Source organism: Leishmania braziliensis, chromosome 19, assembly GCF_000002845.2.
Source record: "Leishmania braziliensis MHOM/BR/75/M2904 complete genome, chromosome 19".
Classification (NCBI taxonomy): Eukaryota; Euglenozoa; class Kinetoplastea; order Trypanosomatida; family Trypanosomatidae; genus Leishmania; species Leishmania braziliensis.
Window position 1 is genome coordinate 712241 of NC_009311.2, and position 21324 is coordinate 733564.

Consider the following 21324-nt stretch of genomic DNA (forward strand, 5'->3'; position numbering starts at 1 on the left):
CCCCCCTCCCCGGTATCGCTTCGGTGAGGCGCCCCATCGACATACCACCACCACCACTAGCCAGTGTAGGTGTGTGTTTGCAAACGCGTGCGCCTCTCTTTTTTCTTTAGTGTTATTGTTCGCATGTTTTGCCCTCTTTGGGGTGTCCGGAGCTCTTCTTCCCCTTCACCCCTTTTCTCGGTTGTCTTGTGTTCTGGTTTCTCGTTCGCCTCGTTTTGCATGCGTGCGCACGCATGCAAAACGAGGCGAACCCCCCTACACATGCTGAGCATCGCCTTCGGGCTCATTTGTGTCTCTTCGTGCTTGTCGGTGTGACCTTCCTACGAAGAGTGAAGGAGCGTCTCTACGTAGCCGCTAAGACGGAGATAAATCACTACGCCACACTTTAGGCACAGTATCAGTTTAAACTGCGGCCATGTATCGGTGCGTGCGCGTGTGCATGTGAGTGTACGTGCTTTGGCTTTGGCAACACCCAAATCCCTTCCGTTCTTTCATCTTGATCAACGTCTCTCATCTCCATCTCCATTGGACACCCGCGCATATGCGTGCATGCGTGTTTACCGCCGTTGCACAAGTTGGGGGGGGGGTGCCTCGAGGCGTTCATTTATGCTTTGCGCAGAGGCATCGATCTGGCGCACGCAGTTCAGCCAGCTGACTCTCTCTGCTCTCACTTGCGGAAGAGAGTAGTGCAGATCTCACCCGAGTCTGCATCGAGCGTGTGGGCGTATGCGTCTCACATTGAGGCGTGTGTCGTTCCTATCTCCCTCTCTCTCTCTCCTGCTCAACCCTCAGATGAACCTCTTCCGTGAAGCTCCTTCCACTACGTCTGCCTGTATCGCGCCTGTGTGGTATCGTCTTGCGGTCCGACCGTTGCGCGTGCGTATTGCACTGAGTGTAGCACCTCCACCACCTCGACGCACAGACCGAGGGCGCGATAGGGGCAGCATTCAACACGAAGACCCCAAACAAACGCACTAGAGACTACTCAGTTGCTCATCCGCACAGCCACAGTGTTGCCTGTGTGCTTCCTTCAGCCTCCCGTCGCCCCTCTCCCTTCTTTTTCTTCTTTTTTTTTTTAGTATTTTAGTTCCCCAATGCGTCAACGCAAAGGCGCGCCAGCCTCTGCGGTCTCATCCACCGCCACAAAGGATGCTGCATACCCTGACAGCTCAGACAGCACACAGCCAGCGCACCACGCAAGCTTAACGAACGCCGAGGACCTCAACCACAGAGCCACCGCCACTACCCCCACGACCCCCAATGTCGGCTTGCTCCAACTGCGCGCGAATCGGCTGGAGGAGATGGAATGCTCCTTCCTCTGCGCGCCGAGGTTCGTGTTGCTTCAGGTAATGGACCGAGTGCCGTACGAGCTCAGCCGCTACTTTGTGCCCTCCCTCTTACCCCAGCACGAGGCAATGCTGACTTGCATTCGTGAGCAGTACGGACGCCCGTACTCCGCAGAGGAAGGGCTCGATGCCGAGCTGCTGGGCCGCTTGTGGAACGGGCATAACCGAGTAATGTTTGCGCCGGAAAACTTGGCCTTCTCGGTGACGGCTCACTCAGTGAGTGATCGGTGGAAGGAGATGGGGTTTCAAGGCACTGACCCGTCTACAGACTTCCGTGGAGCCGGCGTTCTGGGTCTCTTACAGCTCGTGTACCTCGTGGAAAACTATCCTCAGCTGTGGAGCACAATCGTGGCCCCCGACTTCCTGGCTGCTGCCGCAGGGCTGAACGTGACGATGTACCTCTCGACACTGCTTGGCATCAACCCATCGCTGAATCAGTTTAGCGCTTCGATCCTCTCCAAATATTCCTCGAGCACGGCACGTCTGCGGCTGTGCTGCTTCATTTTTGATCCGAGCGCCGACGTTGCCATTCAGCGACTGGGTGAGGTCTACTGCTTTGCCATGCGTCTTCTGCACTACCGATGGATGCGCTCGACGCGCAACATCATGGAGTTCAACCAGCACCTCAGGAATATGTACACGGAGCTGGACCGGCTGTTGTTTGTGAGTAAGACGCTGGACGAACTGTGCTCTCTTCTGTGAGGGAGCCGCACTTTCCGGGGTTTTCGCTGCGACGTCGTCGACATAAAAATGCCAGTCGGTGGCCGCAACGTCGCTGGTTGCGCCTCGTCTGTGGGTATTACTGAGCGACTTGTGCAGTACGGTACTCTGCTCTTTTCCTTCCCTCAGTCACAGAGTTGCGCACACCACCTGCACCTTCTTCTCGTGCGTGCGGAATCTTTGTTGAATGTCACCATGCTTCTGCCATGTCTCCCCATCTCTCCCTCCGTGGCCCCTCTTCGCATACGCCTCCGCTCTCTTCGTGAGGTGTGAGCTGTGGATGCCTCTTGGGCCCTTTTCTCTGCTTAGCGCTCTGCCGCACCGCTGATTTACTGTTCGCTGCTCGTCTGTCTGGTGGCGGCGGCGGCCTCGGCGCTGGACAGGGTACTGCGAGAGGACCCATTTTGGCTGCTTGTTGCAGACTCTGTCGATGTGTGTCTGTGCTGGACCTCGGACCCTTCATGTCTATACATTGGTGTACACACGCAGTGTATTTACCAGCGCTCTGCACACCGGTGGGTCTTTCGCCTCTACCGAGGCGTTGTCACGCCTGCACCCGTGATGCGTAGTCCCCAAGGGAGAAGCTCTCCGTCTCCATGCTGTTCTCATTCAACGATGTCTATGCGACACCAAGTTGACATATTGACCACTTTATCGACTCCCTTTCCATCTTTTCATGTAACTGACTCCACCCACTGTGACGAGTGTGCATACGCCGAGACGCACTCGTATCCGCCTGCCAACACCCCACCCACACAGACACCTCAACGCGTCTATTTTCAGAGTATTAGACACTGTCCGTCACACGGTGAGTTGCTTTCACTGTTGTCGTCCTCTAGTCCCTTCTTCCGAGTGTCACATGAAGAGGGAAGGGCAATGGTGAAGCGCACAAGTCACATTGATGCCCAGGCCTGCCAGACGAAAAGGCGGCGAGCCCATTCTATGCCCTTAATTGGAGATTGCATGTACCAGCTGGCGGAGGAGCTGAGGAGCTGCGATGGCGTAGTGGTTATAGATCCACAGGCGTGCGTCGCGCTCCGTGAGGAGGCTGCGGCATGCACTGCACTAGAGGCTCTCTCGTTGCTCCTCTTGGATAATTCCAGTGAGCAACGCACAGATGGCATGCGGGCACATCGCCTAACGTGGTGGGGCATTGGCGTTCTGCGCAGCCAGCAGAGCGACGTGGCCTACAACTGTGGAGAAGAGGGCGTAAGTGTTCTGTGGAACGTTGTCCCTGTTGTCCTCACTGTGGTGCCATGGCAGGTGGAGCTTCCATTGCGGCTACGGGATCTTGTGCTTTGCCAGGGACACTTTGCATCCATCGGGGAGTGTGATTACGGAGACAGCGATGTGGGCCCCGTCCCGGACACCTTCGTGACGCGCGAGGCGGTGACCTTGCTCTGTGGGCTGCCACGCTGCCGTATACAAGCCATCTCCGGCCGCTTCCCTCTCTTTCGTCGGGTCGCACCTTCCTCTTTTTCGGCGGCGCCTCGAGGGGTCTTGGCAACGGATGCGTCCTGGTCTCTGGTGTCCCCACGAGAGGTCTCCGCTGCTCAATGCGCAGCGGCTGCGCAGCGGCACGCACGTCGACTGACGCCTTTTTTGGTGGGTGGCTTGTCGTCTCTGATGGAATCCTTTGCTTCACGGAATGACAGGTCTGCGCCGGCGGAGTGCTGGATCGCTGTGTGTTACCCAGATGGACTGCCGCGTGCAGAGGCAGTGCGTGACGAGACTGACAGTGTCTGTTGTAATACCACCAACACCTCAGGAGCCGTCCCCATGCACGTCGCCAGTGTACACCAGTCTGATGATTTCTGTGAGGCAGCACCGTTTTCCCTTCTGCCGTCCCATCTGCTGTGCCAGTCGCTGCACGTCGCGGTTGGATGGCAGAAGATTTTGCCCTCCTCACGCCCATTGGCAGCGGAGGCGCTTCAACGCCTGTGCAGCCTTGTTGATCGCGTTGCACTCCGAACAGGTCAAGGTGTCCCACTCACATTCCGGACAACCCGGTGTGCCGCTCAGGAGACGCGCACTGTCACCATGACGATTCAAAAAGCGTCCAGCATGTGAGCTGCGACACTATGGCAGCCTCTCTATCGCATTCTTCTAAATTTCTGCACACGTTGTCGTCTCTTGCATACTCCCTCAGACTCCCCTCCTTTGACGCCTCTTCTTCACCCTCGATGGTGTATGCGCGCGCGCTCTGCTGCACGTCGCTCGCAATCCGTCATCTTTCTAGCCTACTGCTACATGCCGTTGTTTCCTCCCCCAAAAGTGAATGCAAACCAGGTGCAAAAGAGAGCGCCATCCTCTCTGCAGCAGCACGCGCCGAGATGGCGTATTCCTCTCTTCCTCTCTTCACCTTGACTGGCGTCTGTTCGTGTGCCAGAGGCATCGAAAGGTGCAAGTGGAAGTGCGGGACAGCGGTTGAAGAAAGGTCACGCGGGTCACATGTGCTCCCCCCCTTGTGGGTACTTCCTCCGTACCGCTCCTTATGTGCGTATCCCACTCGGCGCTTGCTTTCAGCTCCTCACTTTCGTCGCCTTGTTTCGCGGTGGCGGTGCACCAGAGCCCCTTCACCTCCAGCACGACGCACTTCTTCAGTGCCTATGCACTGTATTACCCGTGCCTTCTCTTGCGTCTCTCTCTCTCTCTGTTTCTCACCCATCTCGTTGCGTGATTGCTGCTCCGGGTGACACCTCTTTCTCTCCAGTGTGGTGACACGAAGGTACACGTACTCGACTTCACAAGTACTACTCCATTACGGCGACAGCTGCAACATCGAGGCGGGTTGCAGCCGCAGAGTCGTCAGGTTTCTCATTGTCCTCTACTTTGCTCTCTCCAGCACCTCTTTTCTTGTTGCATCAACGAGGCCCTTCTCTTTTGGCGTAGCTGTGCACGCATGCGTACTGTTGTCGCCGCACGTACCGACTGCTGGGCTTCGTGCGCGCGCTCTCTCTCTTACGGAGTGTCAGGCGGCTGCGCGGTTTGACGGTGATAGGACTGACTCAGGCTCATCTGCGTAGTTTTCCATCCCTCTTGAGAATGGATCCTCTGCAACGGGAGGCGCTCAACAATGGCGAGGAGGGGGCGGCGGAGGCAAAGAGGCCCTCCTACTTCCGAGGCTTCTTTGACGCAGAGAAGCGCCGCAAGGTGGTCAACCATGACCCGACCGTAGGTCAGGCCATTGGCAGTGCTGCTGTAATGGCACTCCCGGTGGCGCTCATAATTGCATTAGTGATGCATCGACGCGCGCGCCTTGCCACTCAGGCGGCGTCAGGCGCCACGCCGAAGGATGGGAGCTTCTTCAGCGAGATGCAGAAGGTGATGCGGCAGACCATGAACCCAATGGGTGAGAAGGACTTCAAAGTGTCAGTGAAGGACACTAAGTTTAGCGACGTCATCGGCGTGCCAGAGGCACTGGCGGAGGTCCAGCAGTACGTCAACTTCCTAAAGACCCCGCACGTCTTCACCCGGCTTGGCGGGCGCCTGCCGAAGGGTTGTATTCTCACAGGGGTGCCTGGTACCGGCAAGACGCTGCTCGCGAAAGCGGTGGCTGGTGAGGCGAACGTTCCCTTCTACAGCTGCAGCGGCGCTGACTTCATCGAGGTGTACGCCGGCTCTGGACCAAGGCGGGTACGTGAACTCTTCGAGGCGGCCAAGAAAGACGCCCCATCGGTCATCTTCATTGACGAGATCGACGCCGTCGGTTCGCGCAGCAGCGGGAGCGGTGCGATGGGTCTCAGTAGCGAGGAGAATCGTACTATCAATCAGCTTCTGTCCGAGTTGGACGGACTGCAGTTGAATGAGGCGGTCGTTGTGTTCGCGGCTACGAACTTTGTGGACAGCATAGACAAGGCGCTGTTGCGCGAGGGCCGCTTTGACCGCAAGGTCGAGCTCCCGATGCCGGACAAGCAGGCTCGCCAGGACCTCTTCAACCACTACCTTAGCCGTGTCACCTGTGAAGATGCCATGACGCTCTCGAAGAAGCTGGCGGAGTTAACTCCTGGCGTGTCTCCAGCTACCATCGCAGCCATCGTCAACGAGGGTGCTCTCAGCGCCGCCATCAAAGACAGAGCCGCCGTCACCGCCATAGACCTCCTCCCCGCGATTGACGATGTACTCATCGGCAAGAAGCACCGCAACCGCATGAGCGATGATGCTGCGAGAAGGGTCGCACTGCATGAAAGCGGCCACGCACTTGTGGCGTGGCTGCTGCCGGAGCAGACAGACGTCGTCAAGATCTCCATCACGCCGCGCGGCCCCGCCGGAGGCTTCACCCAGCAGGTTGGCCGCGAGGTGTTGGACATGCCGACTGAGTTTTCGCTCTTCACGGACATTTGCGTCATGTTGGGTGGGCGGCTGGCGGAGATGACGCAGCACGAGTCCCTCACCACTGGTGCACAGGACGACTACCAGCGGGCGACCCAGACGGCCATTCGTGAGTTCCTCGCGTTTGGCATGTCTCGCCAGGTCGGCCTCCTCTCGTACGAGCCGCAGCGACTCAGTGAGGGCCGTATGCACCAAAAACACTCAGAGGCGGCGCATAAGACGGCGGAGGAGGAGGCGGCCCGGCTGGTCGCTGCGGCGTCTGATCACGTGAAGGCGCTCTTGCAGTCACACGATGCAGTACTGCGAAAACTGGCGGATTCGCTCTTCGAGAAGAAGGAGCTGCTGCGTGAGGACATCGAGGCAATTGTGGGACCGCGCCCCGGAACGAGCTCCGCTGTTTCGAAGCAGACGCGTGCGGCGCTTCGCCGCTTCGTCGACGCGTCTGAAGCCGCAGCGCTGCAACGCCATACCACGAGAGAGGCGATGTCTGCCATCGTTTCTGCTGCGTAGGGTAGGGCGAGGGATAGGCGATGTCAACACACACGCGCAGAGGTGCGCCTTCTGGTTGCTTTTCTTTAATCGCCCTTTCGTTTCTCCCCCCGTATCTGCTGATCTCCCTCCCCGGTGCTGAGCGACTATTGCTAGTGTGTATGGATGCACGAAATGTGGACTAATAGCGACAGGCTCTCTGCAGTGCGGCCAACTCACGCATAGACGGAGATGTAATTGTCCCTGCACTTTGCGGGAGGAGGCGGGGGATAATTAGCGTACATCAGCATCCGCTGCATGCCTAGGACGGACTTGTGAGCATCCCCGCTGCGTTGTGCGCGTGCGGGTGTGTGTTCTGTCCTGCGCAGGGCGGCGTAGCCGAAAGCTGTCACTGTTGCTCATCTGTGCGGGTGATTGCTCAGGCTCTTTAAGTGCCATTGCTGTGCAGTGTCATCTGGGCGACTGCGTCTCACCATGTGGAGAGGCGCATATTGGGCTGTAGTCAGCTCCCTGCTTCCCGCACCCTCCCTGTCTTCTCAATAGTCTCTCGCGCGCGTCAGCGTCGTGAAACAGCGAAACAGAGAGAAATCTGGCACGCGATGCCCTTCCAGCTGTGTACTCGCAGCTTCAACTGTCTGGTTCCCCCTTTTCTCTCCCCTGTTGTGTGTGTGTGTGTGTGTGTGTGTGTGTGCTCCACGAACCCCGCAGGGTGCCGTAGGTGCGCCACTGCCGCTCTAGCCTTTGTGCACATTCGTACACGCGCTTCTTCTCCCTCACTTATTTGCTTCCCTTTCCTCCCTCAACTCTACACCGTGGCGCACTTTATCGCCTCCGTCTCCGTTCATCCTTCCCCTTCCTCTTATTTGTATTTATCGTAGTGGCGATTCAGCAGCCACGTACCGGGCTTTCCCAGATGCCGCCGCGCTCCTACGACAAGAAGGCGTACCAGACCATCTACCCGCAGTACCTCGACTCCAACCTGACACCCAGCGAAGGTCGGCGACTGACTAAGTCGCAGGGAGTCGAGCACCCGACGATCGACGAGATCCTTCATGCACTTAGGGTCTTGGGCTACAAGGATGTCATTGTAGACCCGGCCCGCTCGTACCCGCGGAGTCAGAGCACCGCGAAGTTTCCAGTGGTACCGCGCGGGTGCATTAGGGTCTCCATCAAGACACCGGTGGACGAGCACTACATCAAGAAGAGCGACTTTGACACGCAGCAGCGCAGCGCTGTGATGGACAGCATCGACACTAAACAAGAGCTCCTCCGACGTGTAGCCACACTAATCAAGGAAAGGGCACCGAAGCGGCCACATCTCTCCACCGTGGAGGAAATTATCGCTGCATATAATCCCGTCCCCCAGCCAAAAAGCAAGAAATAGCGGGTGAGTCGACTCGACAGGAGAGTGCACACAGAGCTGTGTGTTCCAGTCACTGACGCGCAACGGTACTCTGACCTGAATAGCGAAGCTGGCGACGTCGTTGCCAGGCGATGATCAATATTGAGCGAGGGGCTGAAATGGAACGAATAAAAAAGTAAGTGAATACCCCACGCGCACGCTTGTGGGTAGCGGCTGGGCATCTTAGCCTGGTGCCGTGCCTCCCGCCCTCTTAAACCTCACTATGTAGGACGGAAGACAAGAAGGAGCAAATGCCAGTGTGTCGAGGCACACCTGTCCAGCCGTGCGCACGGCTCGACTGGGCAGGTGTGCGTGTGTGTGTGAGGGTGGGGGGCAGCGCGTGCGGCGCACTTCTCTCCGTGGCGTCCTCGGGACTACTGACGCATCCACACTTGCAGACTGCGACGGTTGTTGCGTTTTCTCACCTCCTCTCTCGCGCCTCTCACTTGTCTCAGTTCGCCTTACTTTGCTTGGCCATTTTTTTCTCTCCACCCTCATCGCCCATGACTTTCTCTTTCTTTTCGTGTCTCTTGCTATTCTTTCAACGTGTTCGCGTGCAGACTCGAGGCCAAGCGTGGCGGTGGCTGACCACCGTGTTCAGTAGCCCATTCACCCCCCGTGCAGATATCTTCAGCACATTTCGCCGCCGCCTCTCGCCCAACGGTGGCGCCGTAGTACTTGAAGGACCACCGCGATGCGAATCTGCGTCGCCACGCATGAGTGGCTTTCCTTTCTTCTCGTTAGACGATGTCTGTGACGTCGAGGAAATACAGGGCGGCGGGGCCGCGCCGCGCACCACTGCAGGCGATGGCATGAGCACCCGGCGTAGTCGACTCCGCCGCGTTCGGTGGCTGCCGCACCAACGCATTGTGATTCTCAAAGAGGTCGATCTGTGGACCGAGGACTGCGTAACGGAGAGCGTGCACGTTGTCGCGGAGCGACTTTGGCGGATTCGTGCAGATGCGAGGCGCACTGACAGAGCGCAGTACTTCGCCGAGTACCTGGCACTCCATGTCGACTCCCCGCGCCACTATCAGTGGCTCCTAAGCAGCTACGGCCCTTCGCTGCGGGATGTGCTGCTCACCCCCTCCATGACTCCCCTCACAGAGGAGCACTGCAAAGCCGTGCTGCGCCGTGTCCTCCTGGCACTCGATCATCTGCACCGCATGTCCACGTACGTACATGCCGACGTCAGCCTCGGCAATGTCTTGACTTCATCGTCAAGCTGGGACGACGTTGTGCTGGGAGACCTGGAGAGCGTGACCCCGATCGGTACGGTGCCTAGCAGGTGCCTTGGGTCGTACTTCTTCATGGCGCCGGAGAGACTAGTGGATGGCGCACTGCCTCTCTGCCCTCACGACGACGTTTGGGCGTTCGGCGTCGTTTGCTACAACCTGCTGACGTGGGACGTGGCGCATCCATGGTGCACTCTAGGGACGGAGGCCGATTACTCAGAGAACTACTGGGCTTTGTTGGATCTCATGTCTAAGGCGAAGGACGTGCCGCCGTGCCAACTCTTGCTGCAGTCGCCCCTGTCACGGTGCTCCAAAGAGGCGTTGGCGTTTGTTGGGGCGTGTTTGGGTTGGGAGCCGGCGTGTCGGCCTTCTGCTGCGGAGTTGCTACAGCACAGCTGGATGCTTTCCCCATAAAGGTCGCAGCGCACAGGTGAATACGCTTCTGTGAGCGACTTCACACCAGTGACTCAGTGAGCGAAGAAAAGGAGAGAGGCGGGCAGACTACTTTGGCGCCGACTTTCCCACATGCCTCTTTGATGCCAGCACGCATCTGAGCCGTGCTGGCATCTCGCGCACCCACTGTAGTGCGAAGCGTGTGCTCCTCTCCTCACCATGCCTTGTCTCCCTGGCATGTGTCTCTCTGTGTGTGCCCCTCGTGACGCCGCTGCCCACGTGCACTTGGACAGCTATGCGCGCTTGGCTTCATGTGCTGTACTGCATCTTTACTCTTTAACTGCACCCCCCCTCTTTCTTTCCTTTCTTATCTCTGCCCCATGAGCTTCGATCGGCGCTGGGCTTGGCAACACGCGCGTCCGATGTCCTCAATGTGTGAGCACCAGGAGTGTGCGCGTGTGCATCGGCCCCAAGAGCGAACACACATGAACCGCATCATCAAGGTTAATGTTGGAGGGCGTTACTTTCAAACCCGCCTCTCCACGCTGCTCCGCTTTCCCGATACATCCTTTGCCAAGATGTTTGAGGGATTGACATCGACGAGCATCGCACCATCCACTCCATCCCCGTCGCCACAGGTTACAGAGAACGAGGATGTGTTTGTGGATGCAAACCCCGATGTGTTTGAGAAGGTGCTGGGGTTTCTACGCACCAACCACATCCAGCTTCCCTTGAATGATGAGGGGCTGCGTGCAGAGCTCGTTCATCACCTGAAGTATTGGGACCTCATGCCGCACGCCTTCCCTGCGTCGGCTGTAGACGGTGCTGTGGAGGGGGAGGAGGCTCGTCTCATCGAACTCCCCGACGTATGCGTGGTGCAGGTGTGTGACCACATGCAGCACGACCAAGGCGTGAAGCGCCACGCCATGACTATCACTTACGGCGCTGACGGGTTTCAGCTCCGCAAACTCGCGCAGATGATCCGCCGGGACCTGAATCAGCAGCTCTCCTCCACGTACTGGCAGTGCTACCAAACCAACGAGCGCGCGGCCTTCTTTGCGACCACTAAGGTGGCCAACGGCGCCGCGGACATTCTCACCACCTCCATCACACAGCAAGTTGTCCAGCACACGGAGAGGCTTGGCTACCACTTGGCCACTTCCTATGTGACTCTGAGTCCCGATGTGGTGCATACGAGCGTGCGCATGCTCATCCACAACTTTATCTTCCGACGAGTGCGACTCCCTGCGCTGGAGGCTGCGGATGAAGCGGCGCTGCTGGGTGACGAGGGGGACGAGGTGGAGACGTACCAGAACTTTGAGCCGCGCCCCGTGGGCCCGCAAAAGGTGCAGTGGGCGGACTCGCCATCGAGGCCGCCGAGGCAGGAAGTCTCCTCCGACCTTTGGAAGTAACCTACCTCTAGGTGTCGATGCGCGCCCACAGTCGCCTATGCAGTTCCCTCACAGTTGATGGCCACTTGTGTGGCTTTATAAAGAAGAAAAGATCAAATCTGAGACGCTTTGCAACCCTCCGCTGGTGAGGCCTGCGTTGGCGAATGCGTCGGCCAATGGCTACGCCTCCTCTTCGACTAGGCGCGTGACCCTCCCTCGTTGAGGCGCATCCCCCATGTCTTCTGGTGTCTTGCTTCCCTCTAATTCATCCGCATCTCTTCGCCCTCTCTCCCGTACGCTCGTGCGATGAAACGCAGCCACGCAGCATACAATCACACGCCGCGCACGTCCTTCATTCGTTTGCTCGCTTTCCACTCGTTTTCTCCTGTTCGGAGGCTTTTTTTTCTCGTTGTTAAGTTTGCGCCCACGATTACCGCGGCGTGTCCCCACATTGGGGCGAGAAGACGACGACGACACAGAAGAGAGGGCGCAAACGCGCGCCTACACGGCCCTTTCGTATTGGTAGTGCTTTGTTGCTCTACGCGTTTATTGACAAGTGCAGCATCATGTCTTCCAGGGTAGCTGGCTCGTACAAGAAGGCGCACACGCTAGAGGCGCGCCTGCGCGACGCGGAGAAGGTTCGCGAGCGTGCTCCCGATCGCATTCTCGTCATCTGCGAAAAGGCAGAGAACTCCCCCGTACCTGATCTGGATAAGAGTAAGTTTTTGGTACCGCCGGACGCGACCGTTGGTGGTTTCCTCGTGAGCATCCGCCGCCGCATCACCATGGAAGCTGAGAAGGCGCTCTTTCTCTTTGTGGGCGACAGTGTGCCGGCCAACAGCACCCTCATGAGCGACCTCTTCAACCGTTACAAGGATGAGGACGGGTTCTTGTACGTCACGTACTCTGGCGAGAACACATACGGTTGACGCTCTAGACTTAGGGTTCTAGAAGGTGCGCCGCACTTCCCTCCCTTCCCGCGAAACACATGCGTGGTTGCATGTGTGTGTGTGTGTGTGTGTGGGTGTATGTATCTGCTGTTGCCCGTGAAGGCTGAAGCCCATCCCTGTCCCTTTCTCTTGCTTTGGTCTATTTTGCCTTTCACCCTTCTTGCGTGTTTTCCTCCTCTTCAGCCGCCAGTGTGGAAGGAGTTTCTGCTTTAATTTGTATTTTCGTTTTCTCTCGTCTTCGAAGGTACCCACACCTCCGTCAGCACCAAACGCACGCACGCACATGCGCACGCGCGCAGGTGTCTCTCTCCCTGCTCCGTTGGTTGTTTTTATTTACTCGTTTTCTCTTCCCTTTCCTCTCTGTGTGCGTTGTGCATATGATGACTGCGCCCTTGCATGCTTATCCCTGCAAGTGCCTTCCTTATCAAGGCGCCAAGATCGCATGAGGGGGGGAGGGGAGGGGATGAGTACATCAATTCCTCCGCTGTAGCAGAGCACTGTGGGCGCAGGTGTAGGCCTCTTCGTGTCTCCACGTGGACGGGTGCAAAGAAGGCGACCCCTACGGAAATGGAAAGGTGGAGGCGATCTCAAGGGCATACCCGCCAAGGGCACGCGGCAATCGGCACCGACAGCAGTGCCGAAGCACGGGTGGAGAAAGCAGTGCCTTGGTAAAGGAAGTAGAGAGGGAGTAGTGCTGGATGAAGCTAAGGCAAAGACTGCAGCTTCATCGTGTCCACTCACCAGGGGTCTCGCGCATCTCTTCACTCTTTCTCTCTCTCTCTCTCTGCGTGTATGCCTGGGCGTCTCTCTGTCGACCATGTTCTTTGACTGTGTGCGCCCATCTCTGCCCCTGCCGTTTCTCATTCCTAATCTTATCAGGTTTTTCTTTTCCAAGCTGTTTCTCTTCTCCCATGGTGGGTGGGTGCGCGCCCGCACATACGCGCCGCCCGCACCCACCCACGCCCACCGCCCGCACGGCCGCTCTCTCGCTCGACCTTTTTCTTCCTCGTTTTTTTTTCTCTTCTTCATCTTCTCTGTTTCATCGGTGCTGCATTGCTAAAGTGAAGTGAGTGGAAGCGTAACACGGCGAGGGTGGGCCTTGTGCGTTATGTCTGGGCCCACCACCACCTTTGGAGCTCTCGCGTGTGTGTGTGTGTGTGTGGGTGGGTGGCGCTTCTCACTGCGACCACTGCACCCGTCAAAGGGGCCTTTGTGCTTTCCCTGTAGGATGGTGCTGCACCCTCTGGGGAGGAGAGGAACAACAGGGGGGAGGCGCTCCCTCATGCGCAGGACCGATGCCCTGACATTTGCAGCCGAAGTCTCTTTCTCTCTTATCATGTGCGTGTCTGTGGAGGCCACGCCTCAGCTTGCGCGCGTGTTCTCCCTTCCGTCCCTTCACTCTCTCGTTCTCATCTGCCTCCCTTTTCCTCTTCCTTCTCTCTCTCTGCCGGATCCACTCAACCTCGGCGTGTGTTCTCATCCACGACGCTCGTTCACCATCGCCGCCGACTCTCTACCTTGATGCCCCCCTCCCCTCCCCTCACCACATTCCCTTTTGGACCCCCAATTAAGCCACGCCCGCCCGCACATATGCGGACAGTCAAATTTGACCTCTACGCAGAAAAAGGAGAGAGCGACGCTGCTTACACGTATCATCTCTCTCATCACTCCAAGATGGGAAGACATACCTCCCCCCTTCCACACCCACCCACACACACACACAGACCATAATGCGGCGAGTGTCTACCACCAGCTTCAGCATGAAGTTCATGGACTTCCACGCCTAGGCAGAGCGGATGGAGGCGGCGGCAGAGATCCTGTCCGTGGGTAAAATGCTCATCTTTTGAGAGGAGAAACGGAAAGTTATTGGACCTCGACGAGAGGCTCATTGTAGCGCCCACCATGAGCATTGGCACCTTCACAGCGCTTCTTCACCAGCGCGTGACGATGGAAGTGGACTAGCCAATTCACTTGTTCATCGGCCACGTTGTGTTGACCACCAATTTCATCTTTATAGGCAATCGCTACAACTTCTACAGGGACGCAGAGGACGACTTTCCGTGTGCGAACTACGCGAATAGGGTGCGACAACCTGTGCCGCAGATTGACCATCACCAAGTCCTCTACACGTATCCTGAGCGCATGATGGAGGCGAAGAAGGCGCTCTGACTGGAGAAGATGCTTATCATTTTCGAGAAGCGAAAATAAGCTGCCACTTCGATTACCACCCAGCGTAAGCTCTTTGTCGCCGGTGGTCACTACCTACACGTCTGTCGCGCTGCAAGATGGGGTGCGCCACGCACCAAGGATATGGACGAGTTTCTCTGTACGACCTACACCGGCGAAGAAGACCGGTGGGCGCGCGAGGGAGGTAGAGGGAGGGGAGGGGAGGAGAGAGGTGGACGGCCAACGCTCTCTGCGTTTTGCTCTAACTTTCCTTTTTGACTACGCACTGCTTTGTCGCTTCTTTGGCCAACATGTGCGCGCAGCTGCCGCCCGGGACTGGATAGGGCGCACTTATCGATACCCTCCGCCAGGAGAGAAGAAGGGTAGAGAGAATAGAGAAAGCCTGCCAGCACAGGAAGAGCAATATGATGGAATGGCGGGTGAGGCTGCTCTTGAACCGTTCACATCCTCGTTCTTTTCTCTCTACCGCTTTCCAGTGTCCAACGCCGCTCTCCTCTTCGCTGCCCGACGCACCTTTTGCTCTTATCTTGCTCTTCCCTCTCTATCCTGCATCGCTCGCTATATATTTTTTTTCACCTGCTTTATTTCACTTCTTATATCGCATAGCCCAGCGCAGGAGCATTCGAAGGGTTTCTTGAACTTCCTACAGAGAGCGAAGAACTCATGCGCGCCTGCCGTGCTGGGGCTGAGTTCTCTCCCTCCCCTTTTGCTCGTATTCTACCTGTCTTTTGCTCCTCTCTCTGTAGTGCCAGCCTAATTCCCCTGTCCCCTCCACCCGTTCTCTCACAGCGTCGCGTTGGCCCTCTCGTTCTCTTTCCGCTTTTTCTCTCTCTCTCTCGGTGGCATTACTTTGTAGAGTCGCTGTAGCCCCTCTGCCTTCCCCTACCTCGCAATGCTTTTCCCTTTCCTGTTTTCCTTTCATGCTACGACTCTGCACCTCCCCTCTCTCGTCTCTCTGTCTGCCTGCCTGTCTTGGCTTGTCTGCATGAGTGCTTGCGTGTGGGTGTCGTGTACAGTGAGTTTATCGCCACCACTTCACCCCACCACCACCTGATGATTCTCTTCCAACTAGCACTGCCATCCCCCCTCCGTCTTCCTCCCTTCAGTCTTTCCCCATCTTTGTTGTCTTCTTTCTAGCCTTTGCTGCTTCCTCTTCTTTTCCCTTCACTCTACCGATGCAGAAGGCACGCGCAAACAAGCCCAACGAGAGTGTTCCTGAGAAACATACGCACAGACACGTGCTCGACGACTCGAATCTGCAGCTGGCACTCTTTATTATCTATTGAGTGTAGTGTACGCCCTGCGCTGACTTCATCAATGAGGGTGACTGTGCCAACTGGTGACTTTTCCCGCAGGTGACGCGTGTGCTTCTCCTTGATCACCGTGTTGGCCCCCTTCTCCCCAGTGCCTCTGTCTATGCTGAGCGGCGCTTTTCTTTTCTTTTTTTTTTTCTGCAGCGCCGAGTCAAGCTGGAGGCAGCACGTATGAACGTTAGAGAAGAAAGTGACTCTCACACGCCACTCTTAGGGCGCGGTGGGCGATCCTGTTGTTCTGTGCGCCAGGTGTGAGTAACTGTCGTCTTGATGCTCTTAGTGTGCGAATTGCGTGGAGGAGGCTACTCTGCTCTTCTCATGCTGCTGCTTCTCCCATTCCGCAGCGTGTACTGCAAAGACGTGCCGACGCAACAGTGCCTGCATTTTGTGTGTGTGTGTGGGGGGGGGGGGGAAGGGGCGAAGCTAAGGGTCATCGCGCAGCACCTCCACTCTGCAGCTAAAAGAGGAACCAGAAGAAAAATGAAGAGACTGAGATATGTCGATCACTGTTGACGCACACCCTGTGATTAGCTTTCAGCAAACTAATAGCGAGCATGTTTACACTCGGCCGTCACCGCGCGACCATCATGCCCCCCCTCGTGTGTACACTCGTGTCAGGGTCGCTGCTACCTGCACTACACACGCTTTCTTTTCCCTATGTTGTCCTTCCCCTCGCATCATCGATCCCCTTCCCTCTCTCTGGTGTGATTTTGGTGGCGTTTTTCTGTTTATATTTGTGTAAGCGGTAAGTCCCACCGCTCTCGTCGTGCTCCTGAGGAGGTTTGGCTTCTGCACTGCGGGAGGAGGGGGATATTTTCACCAACTTCCCCTTCGCGCGATAACGTGGACCGGCGCGTGTGTATGTGTGTGCGGGTGTGCGCTGCGTGGTAGAGGCGCGCTCTCGCTATCGCCCCCTTAGTGGAGGTGACGACGCGGTCGCTAAGGCTGTGCGCACGCACACACGCGCGGCGCCTCGACAGCTATTTGACGTCACGGTTCATCGGTTAATGTTTGGCGGTGTGCTGGCGAGGGCGGTCTTTGAGGTGCCAGGGTACTCAGCAGAATCACTGGGCGCCCTGGCACATTGACCGCTGCACCATTCTGCGGTCTGTGAAAGATGGACTGTTCTCAGCTTTCTCTGGTGAGTCCCTGCACTGCCGTTATCCGTGACGGTGCCAAACATATTGTTGTTTCTCTTTATCATTGACGGCAGTGCCGGTGGCTACTCTTAGGCCAGGCATTGGTGCTGCGCAGCGCAGTACTACAATGAGGGACTGAACGTGTAGGCGGACACCTTTTTTCTTCGATCGTACTGAAGAGACGGACGCTCACCGCGGTCGTCAGCTCGCGACGCAAGCGGAGTGCGTAGTGGACGTTAAGGCCATCTTTTACGAGAAACGAAGCGCCGTCCCTGAAGACGCGCATCTCCGTGTGTGGCTTGTGGAGCATTTGATGAGTGAGGTTGTTACTCGCATGGTGGCGTAGCTGCTGAGCTCAACTTGAACGCTGGCCAGGATCATCTTCTTCAACGCGTCTGCACGGCTTCCATCAGTGTTGCTGGGTGCTCATGGTGGGGGTTTATCGCGCTATCATTTTTTCTGAGCAGCGACCAGCTGAGGACTGCCCTGCCTCTTCTGCTGTTGGTGCTTTTACTGGGCTGACCGGCACCAAGCTGCTTTACTCGTTCACCTCGGGAAGCTACACCATGCGGCGCTCAAGTCATCGTGAGAAGGCTGACCTCACTTCCATAGATTCTGCTGAGATGGGCTTGCATGTTTGAGCCCGCCGCGGCGGATCCATTGGGGTGTGACGCGGTGAGAGCGGGTGACGCCGAGCTCTCGTCATTCTGTTCTCCAGGGGCTTTGTGCACCGCATTCGCCCGGTATCGTGACCGACGGCTTCTTTTACACGAGCGCGGTTGCCTGCGCAACTTCGACCACCGCGAGCCTTTGGCTCTGGCGGATGGAAGTCGCTGCCCCCCCCCCCCCCCCCCCCGGGGGTGCATCGTTGGTGCACCACAGCGCCGTTTTCACTTTCGTCTCTGTAGGACCCGCAGTGCTCCGCACCGTAGTTGGCGTGGCAGTGGGGATGGTGGCACAAAGTGTCCCATCAGCTGGCGCGCGTTGGATTGCGGCTACTCAACGTTAGCGAGCTCGCAAGCATGGCGATGTCGCTCGTCTGTCGTCTAACTGCTGCTATTCTCTGCGGAAGCATCTCCCAGTATTCAGTGTAGCTCTTACGACGCATGCCCGATTGCGGCTCGCGCCGCTCGTTTCCATCGCATGTGCACATCGACTGCCTGTGAAGGGTTGTGCATGAGAAGGGGAGGATGTCGCCGCCCTCTCCAGCACCGCTTCGCTGAACCTCAGAGGGCATTTCGCAACCTCACGTCCAAGAACCAAGGAGAGGAGGAGGAGGGGGGTGGACAAGTACTTTTCCTGGTATGCTGTACAACGCTGTGTATGGGCTACAGCTGAACCGTCCCGCTCATCATTTGCAGCGGCATCATCTCACACACCTTCGAAGGTGTCGATACTTTGGACTGGCACAACTAATCCTCCAAGTGTGGAGAGGGGCGCCGTGGCTGCTGCTCGCTGTTCGCTGCTGTAGAGACCCTGGTCCTGTTCGCATGCAGGTGAGGGCCTCTTCCGACAGCGATTGTCGTTGCGTGTCTCGCGGTAACAGTAGCGAGAGTGGGCATGATGGTGTTCCCTTTGGCAGAAGCCTTTCCTACGCTTCCAGCGTTCATGTTGATTGCCTACGCACGTATACCGTATCGTGCCTAACTCGCAGCTTAGATGGGGCGCCAATATTTAATGGGAAGAAAAGCAAAAAATTGCAAGCTTCTGTGGGGATTGGCGCGAAGGGAACGGGCGTCTGCTGCTGCTGCTGCTTCGGGGCTCCCTTGGAAGCAAAAGGAGGTGGTGGTGGTGGTGGTGGGGGGTGAAGAGGATGGAGGGCCGGAGAGTGGTAATGGGCGACCACAGTCCGCTCTCTTCGCAATTGACGTGCTGTTCTTCTTCTCCCCCTGGCCGTCTCACTCTTTCTCTGTCGCCCCTTTCCCACCGCTACCCAAACACCCACACCCACACCCATGCACCGCTTGCTCTCCTTCAAACTCTTACTAGTTGCTCACCGCATGTGCTCGTGACAGTCCTGGATGACCCCCCAGACGAGGGGAGGGTAAAAGCACAAGAGCAGATGCATATGACAGCGGCAGGTTCGTCACCGTAACGCTGCCATCCCCTACTTGAGGGCATAGTCGCTTTCTTGCGACGCTCCTGCTGACTCGCTACGTGATCCCAGCTGACTGAAATCCATTCTCCGTTGAGAGAGCCACACGCCTACCTCAACTGAATGCCAGCTGATGTGTAAGTGCCTCTGGGGATCTTTCCTGAGTAAAGATCATAGTGCTCTGAAGGGAGGGCTAACAGGGGTTGAAATGGCTAGTGATGACTAGCGGGAGGGGGGAGGGACTCTGTGGATCTGCGCCCAGATGATGATTGACTGTAACATCACAGACTTTGAGTCGCGATGAGAGCAGCCATGTCGCTCCAGTCTGACGTGTTCCCGCGCCGTGCATTCTGCTGTGTGCGCGTGCGCAGTTGTTTATGTGCCTCTGCTTTGTCGTGTTCCTTTGTGGCCATGGGGGTTGGATGCTCTGCCCCTCTCTCTCAATCAACTTGAGGCGCTCTCTCCTTGTACTTGTCTCATTTGTGTTTTAGTCCTCACAGCACACTCACTGGTGTCTCCTACGGGGCTTTTTACTCGGTTGTATCGTGTGAGTGACTTTCTTGCCGACATCATAAAACTCTGCGACCGATGGCGAATCAATATCGTCATTCGTTACCGGTGTCTCTCTTTCACGTCTCCTATGAGGCCTCCGGATCTTCCTCCGCATCGGTGGCAGAGTCTGCATCGTCCACTGAGGACGCCATTGCTATCACATGCGCTCAGCGTGGTGACTCGGCGTTGCCGACCCTCGACCGCAGAGCAGTTCTGCACAGCCTCGTTCCCGGGGACGTGGGGCTGCATCGTCGCTTCCTCTGCCACGTCTGCTGCGAGGTGCTTTTGAAAGCGATGAGCAGCGGTGTGTGCGGCCACCATCTCTGCGAGGCGTGCTGCTTAAAGATGAGCGTCAGTGGTACTACCACCTGTCCTCTGTGCGGGTGGAAAGGGTCATGGTCAGCCGACGCAGCGTACAGTGCGTACGTGCGCGACGCGGTTGAGGCGTGCTTGAAGGGGAGAGCTGTTGCCCTCCTCGGCGACGCCTACCCTGCGCTCTCGAGTGACCGCGTCGGTGATGTGGTGGACAGCTGCCTCGATCGCTCGTGTCTCACAGTGGACCTGCACTAAGCAGGGGGGTACCTTGCGGCGTGGTCTCCCGATGACATTGGTGCTGCTTGCGTGTCACTGAAGGCCCTTGATACGATCCCCAGCGAGGCAGTTGTCTGCTCGCTACGTGTTGAGGGTCCGTGGTTCACTGGCTGTGGCCTTGTGAAGAAATGTTTGCACCTGCAAGTGCTGATCTTGTACGAGTGCGCCGACCTCGTCTCGCTACGCGGGGCCGACTGCGTGCCGCTGCTGCAGTGGATCACCGTGGAGCGCTGTGGCCTCGTTGACACAGCGGGGATCGAAGAGTGTCGATGTCTCAAGTCCCTACAGCTTCGTGAGTGCCCTTGGCTGTCGCGCTTTGGGTGGCAACACGTACGCAACAGTCAAGCAGACCCCCGAGAACCGAACGAGCAAGCCGGCTGCTGTGCGGCACTGCGCAGTGTGAGCATTTTTTGCTGTCCCGCCTTCCAGAGTATGGACTCCCTTTCCGCAGCCCCGCACCTGAGAGAGTTTCGTGGTCAGTGCACTCGCATCAGCAGCCTGGACGCATTGCGTGAGTGCCACCGCCTCGAGTTGCTCGATGTTGGAGGATGCCAGCAGGTGCACTGCATTGAAGCCCTGCGAGGGGCAAAGACGCCAAGGTATCTTGATATCTCCAACACGAGTGTCGCCAACATCGATGCGCTCTCGCAGTGTACGGCACTCGAGAGGGTGAACCTGAACGGGTGCCTTCGGCTGTGCTCTCTCGGATGGTCTCTGGCCTTCTGTACGGAACTCAGAGAGCTCCATGCGTCTCGAACGTGCATTGAGACGCTGATTGGTCTGCGCCTGTGCCGTGTCCTCAGCAAAGTGAATGTCAGTGGCTGCTCGGCGCTGAGGGGCACCGCGGCGCTCGCGCACCTCTCCCAACTCACACACCTCAATCTGTCTTTCACGGCGGTGAATGACGTCAGCTCCCTTGGTTACTACAGCGGACTGGAGAAGCTCCGCATGCACGGCTGCACGAGGCTCTCTGACATCTCAGCCCTGCAGTCTGCAAGACGGCTGAGGGTGGTGGACCTGGACAATACCCGGTGTACAGAGCGTGTCGCCGCTGCGGTTGGCAGCGCCTGAGCTGGAGGAGCTTCACACCAATGGCGTCACCTACTGGACCGCAGTATCTATCCTTCGACCTGCAGGAGCGCAGCGGGACCGTAGCCTGCCAAACACCGACGGGTCGAGCCGGTAACTG

The 21324-nt window shown here is 57.4% G+C and overlaps 8 protein-coding genes across 8 annotated transcripts; all 8 read left to right on the top strand.

The window, feature by feature from the left end:
- Positions 1 to 1094: 1094 nt before the first annotated feature.
- LBRM_19_1830 (hypothetical protein, unknown function) lies at positions 1095 to 2048 on the top strand (the record flags this gene model as incomplete). The annotated part of the gene is made up of 1 exon (XM_001564226.1): positions 1095 to 2048. The coding sequence occupies one exon, from the start codon at positions 1095 to 1097 to the stop codon at positions 2046 to 2048; it is 954 nt and encodes a 317-aa protein (XP_001564276.1).
- An 894-nt stretch (positions 2049 to 2942) lies between these two features.
- Positions 2943 to 4136, top strand: LBRM_19_1840 (hypothetical protein, unknown function; the record flags this gene model as incomplete). The annotated part of the gene is made up of 1 exon (XM_001564227.1): positions 2943 to 4136. The coding sequence occupies one exon, from the start codon at positions 2943 to 2945 to the stop codon at positions 4134 to 4136; it is 1194 nt and encodes a 397-aa protein (XP_001564277.1).
- A 975-nt stretch (positions 4137 to 5111) lies between these two features.
- Positions 5112 to 6908, top strand: LBRM_19_1850 (putative ATP-dependent zinc metallopeptidase; the record flags this gene model as incomplete). The annotated part of the gene is made up of 1 exon (XM_001564228.2): positions 5112 to 6908. One exon carries the CDS (start codon positions 5112 to 5114, stop codon positions 6906 to 6908), a length of 1797 nt encoding a protein of 598 aa, XP_001564278.1.
- An 892-nt stretch (positions 6909 to 7800) lies between these two features.
- LBRM_19_1860 (conserved hypothetical protein) lies at positions 7801 to 8271 on the top strand (the record flags this gene model as incomplete). The annotated part of the gene is made up of 1 exon (XM_001564229.1): positions 7801 to 8271. The coding sequence occupies one exon, from the start codon at positions 7801 to 7803 to the stop codon at positions 8269 to 8271; it is 471 nt and encodes a 156-aa protein (XP_001564279.1).
- An 830-nt stretch (positions 8272 to 9101) lies between these two features.
- On the top strand, positions 9102 to 9938 carry LBRM_19_1870 (putative protein kinase; the record flags this gene model as incomplete). Its single annotated transcript, XM_001564230.1, has 1 exon — positions 9102 to 9938. One exon carries the CDS (start codon positions 9102 to 9104, stop codon positions 9936 to 9938), a length of 837 nt encoding a protein of 278 aa, XP_001564280.1.
- A 359-nt stretch (positions 9939 to 10297) lies between these two features.
- On the top strand, positions 10298 to 11329 carry LBRM_19_1880 (putative potassium voltage-gated channel; the record flags this gene model as incomplete). Its single annotated transcript, XM_001564231.1, has 1 exon — positions 10298 to 11329. The coding sequence occupies one exon, from the start codon at positions 10298 to 10300 to the stop codon at positions 11327 to 11329; it is 1032 nt and encodes a 343-aa protein (XP_001564281.1).
- A 545-nt stretch (positions 11330 to 11874) lies between these two features.
- On the top strand, positions 11875 to 12237 carry ATG8 (putative ATG8/AUT7/APG8/PAZ2; the record flags this gene model as incomplete). The annotated part of the gene is made up of 1 exon (XM_001564232.1): positions 11875 to 12237. The coding sequence occupies one exon, from the start codon at positions 11875 to 11877 to the stop codon at positions 12235 to 12237; it is 363 nt and encodes a 120-aa protein (XP_001564282.1).
- An 8330-nt stretch (positions 12238 to 20567) lies between these two features.
- Positions 20568 to 21206, top strand: LBRM_19_1900 (hypothetical protein, unknown function; the record flags this gene model as incomplete). Its single annotated transcript, XM_001564233.2, has 1 exon — positions 20568 to 21206. One exon carries the CDS (start codon positions 20568 to 20570, stop codon positions 21204 to 21206), a length of 639 nt encoding a protein of 212 aa, XP_001564283.2.
- Between the last annotated feature and the right edge of the window lie 118 nt (positions 21207 to 21324).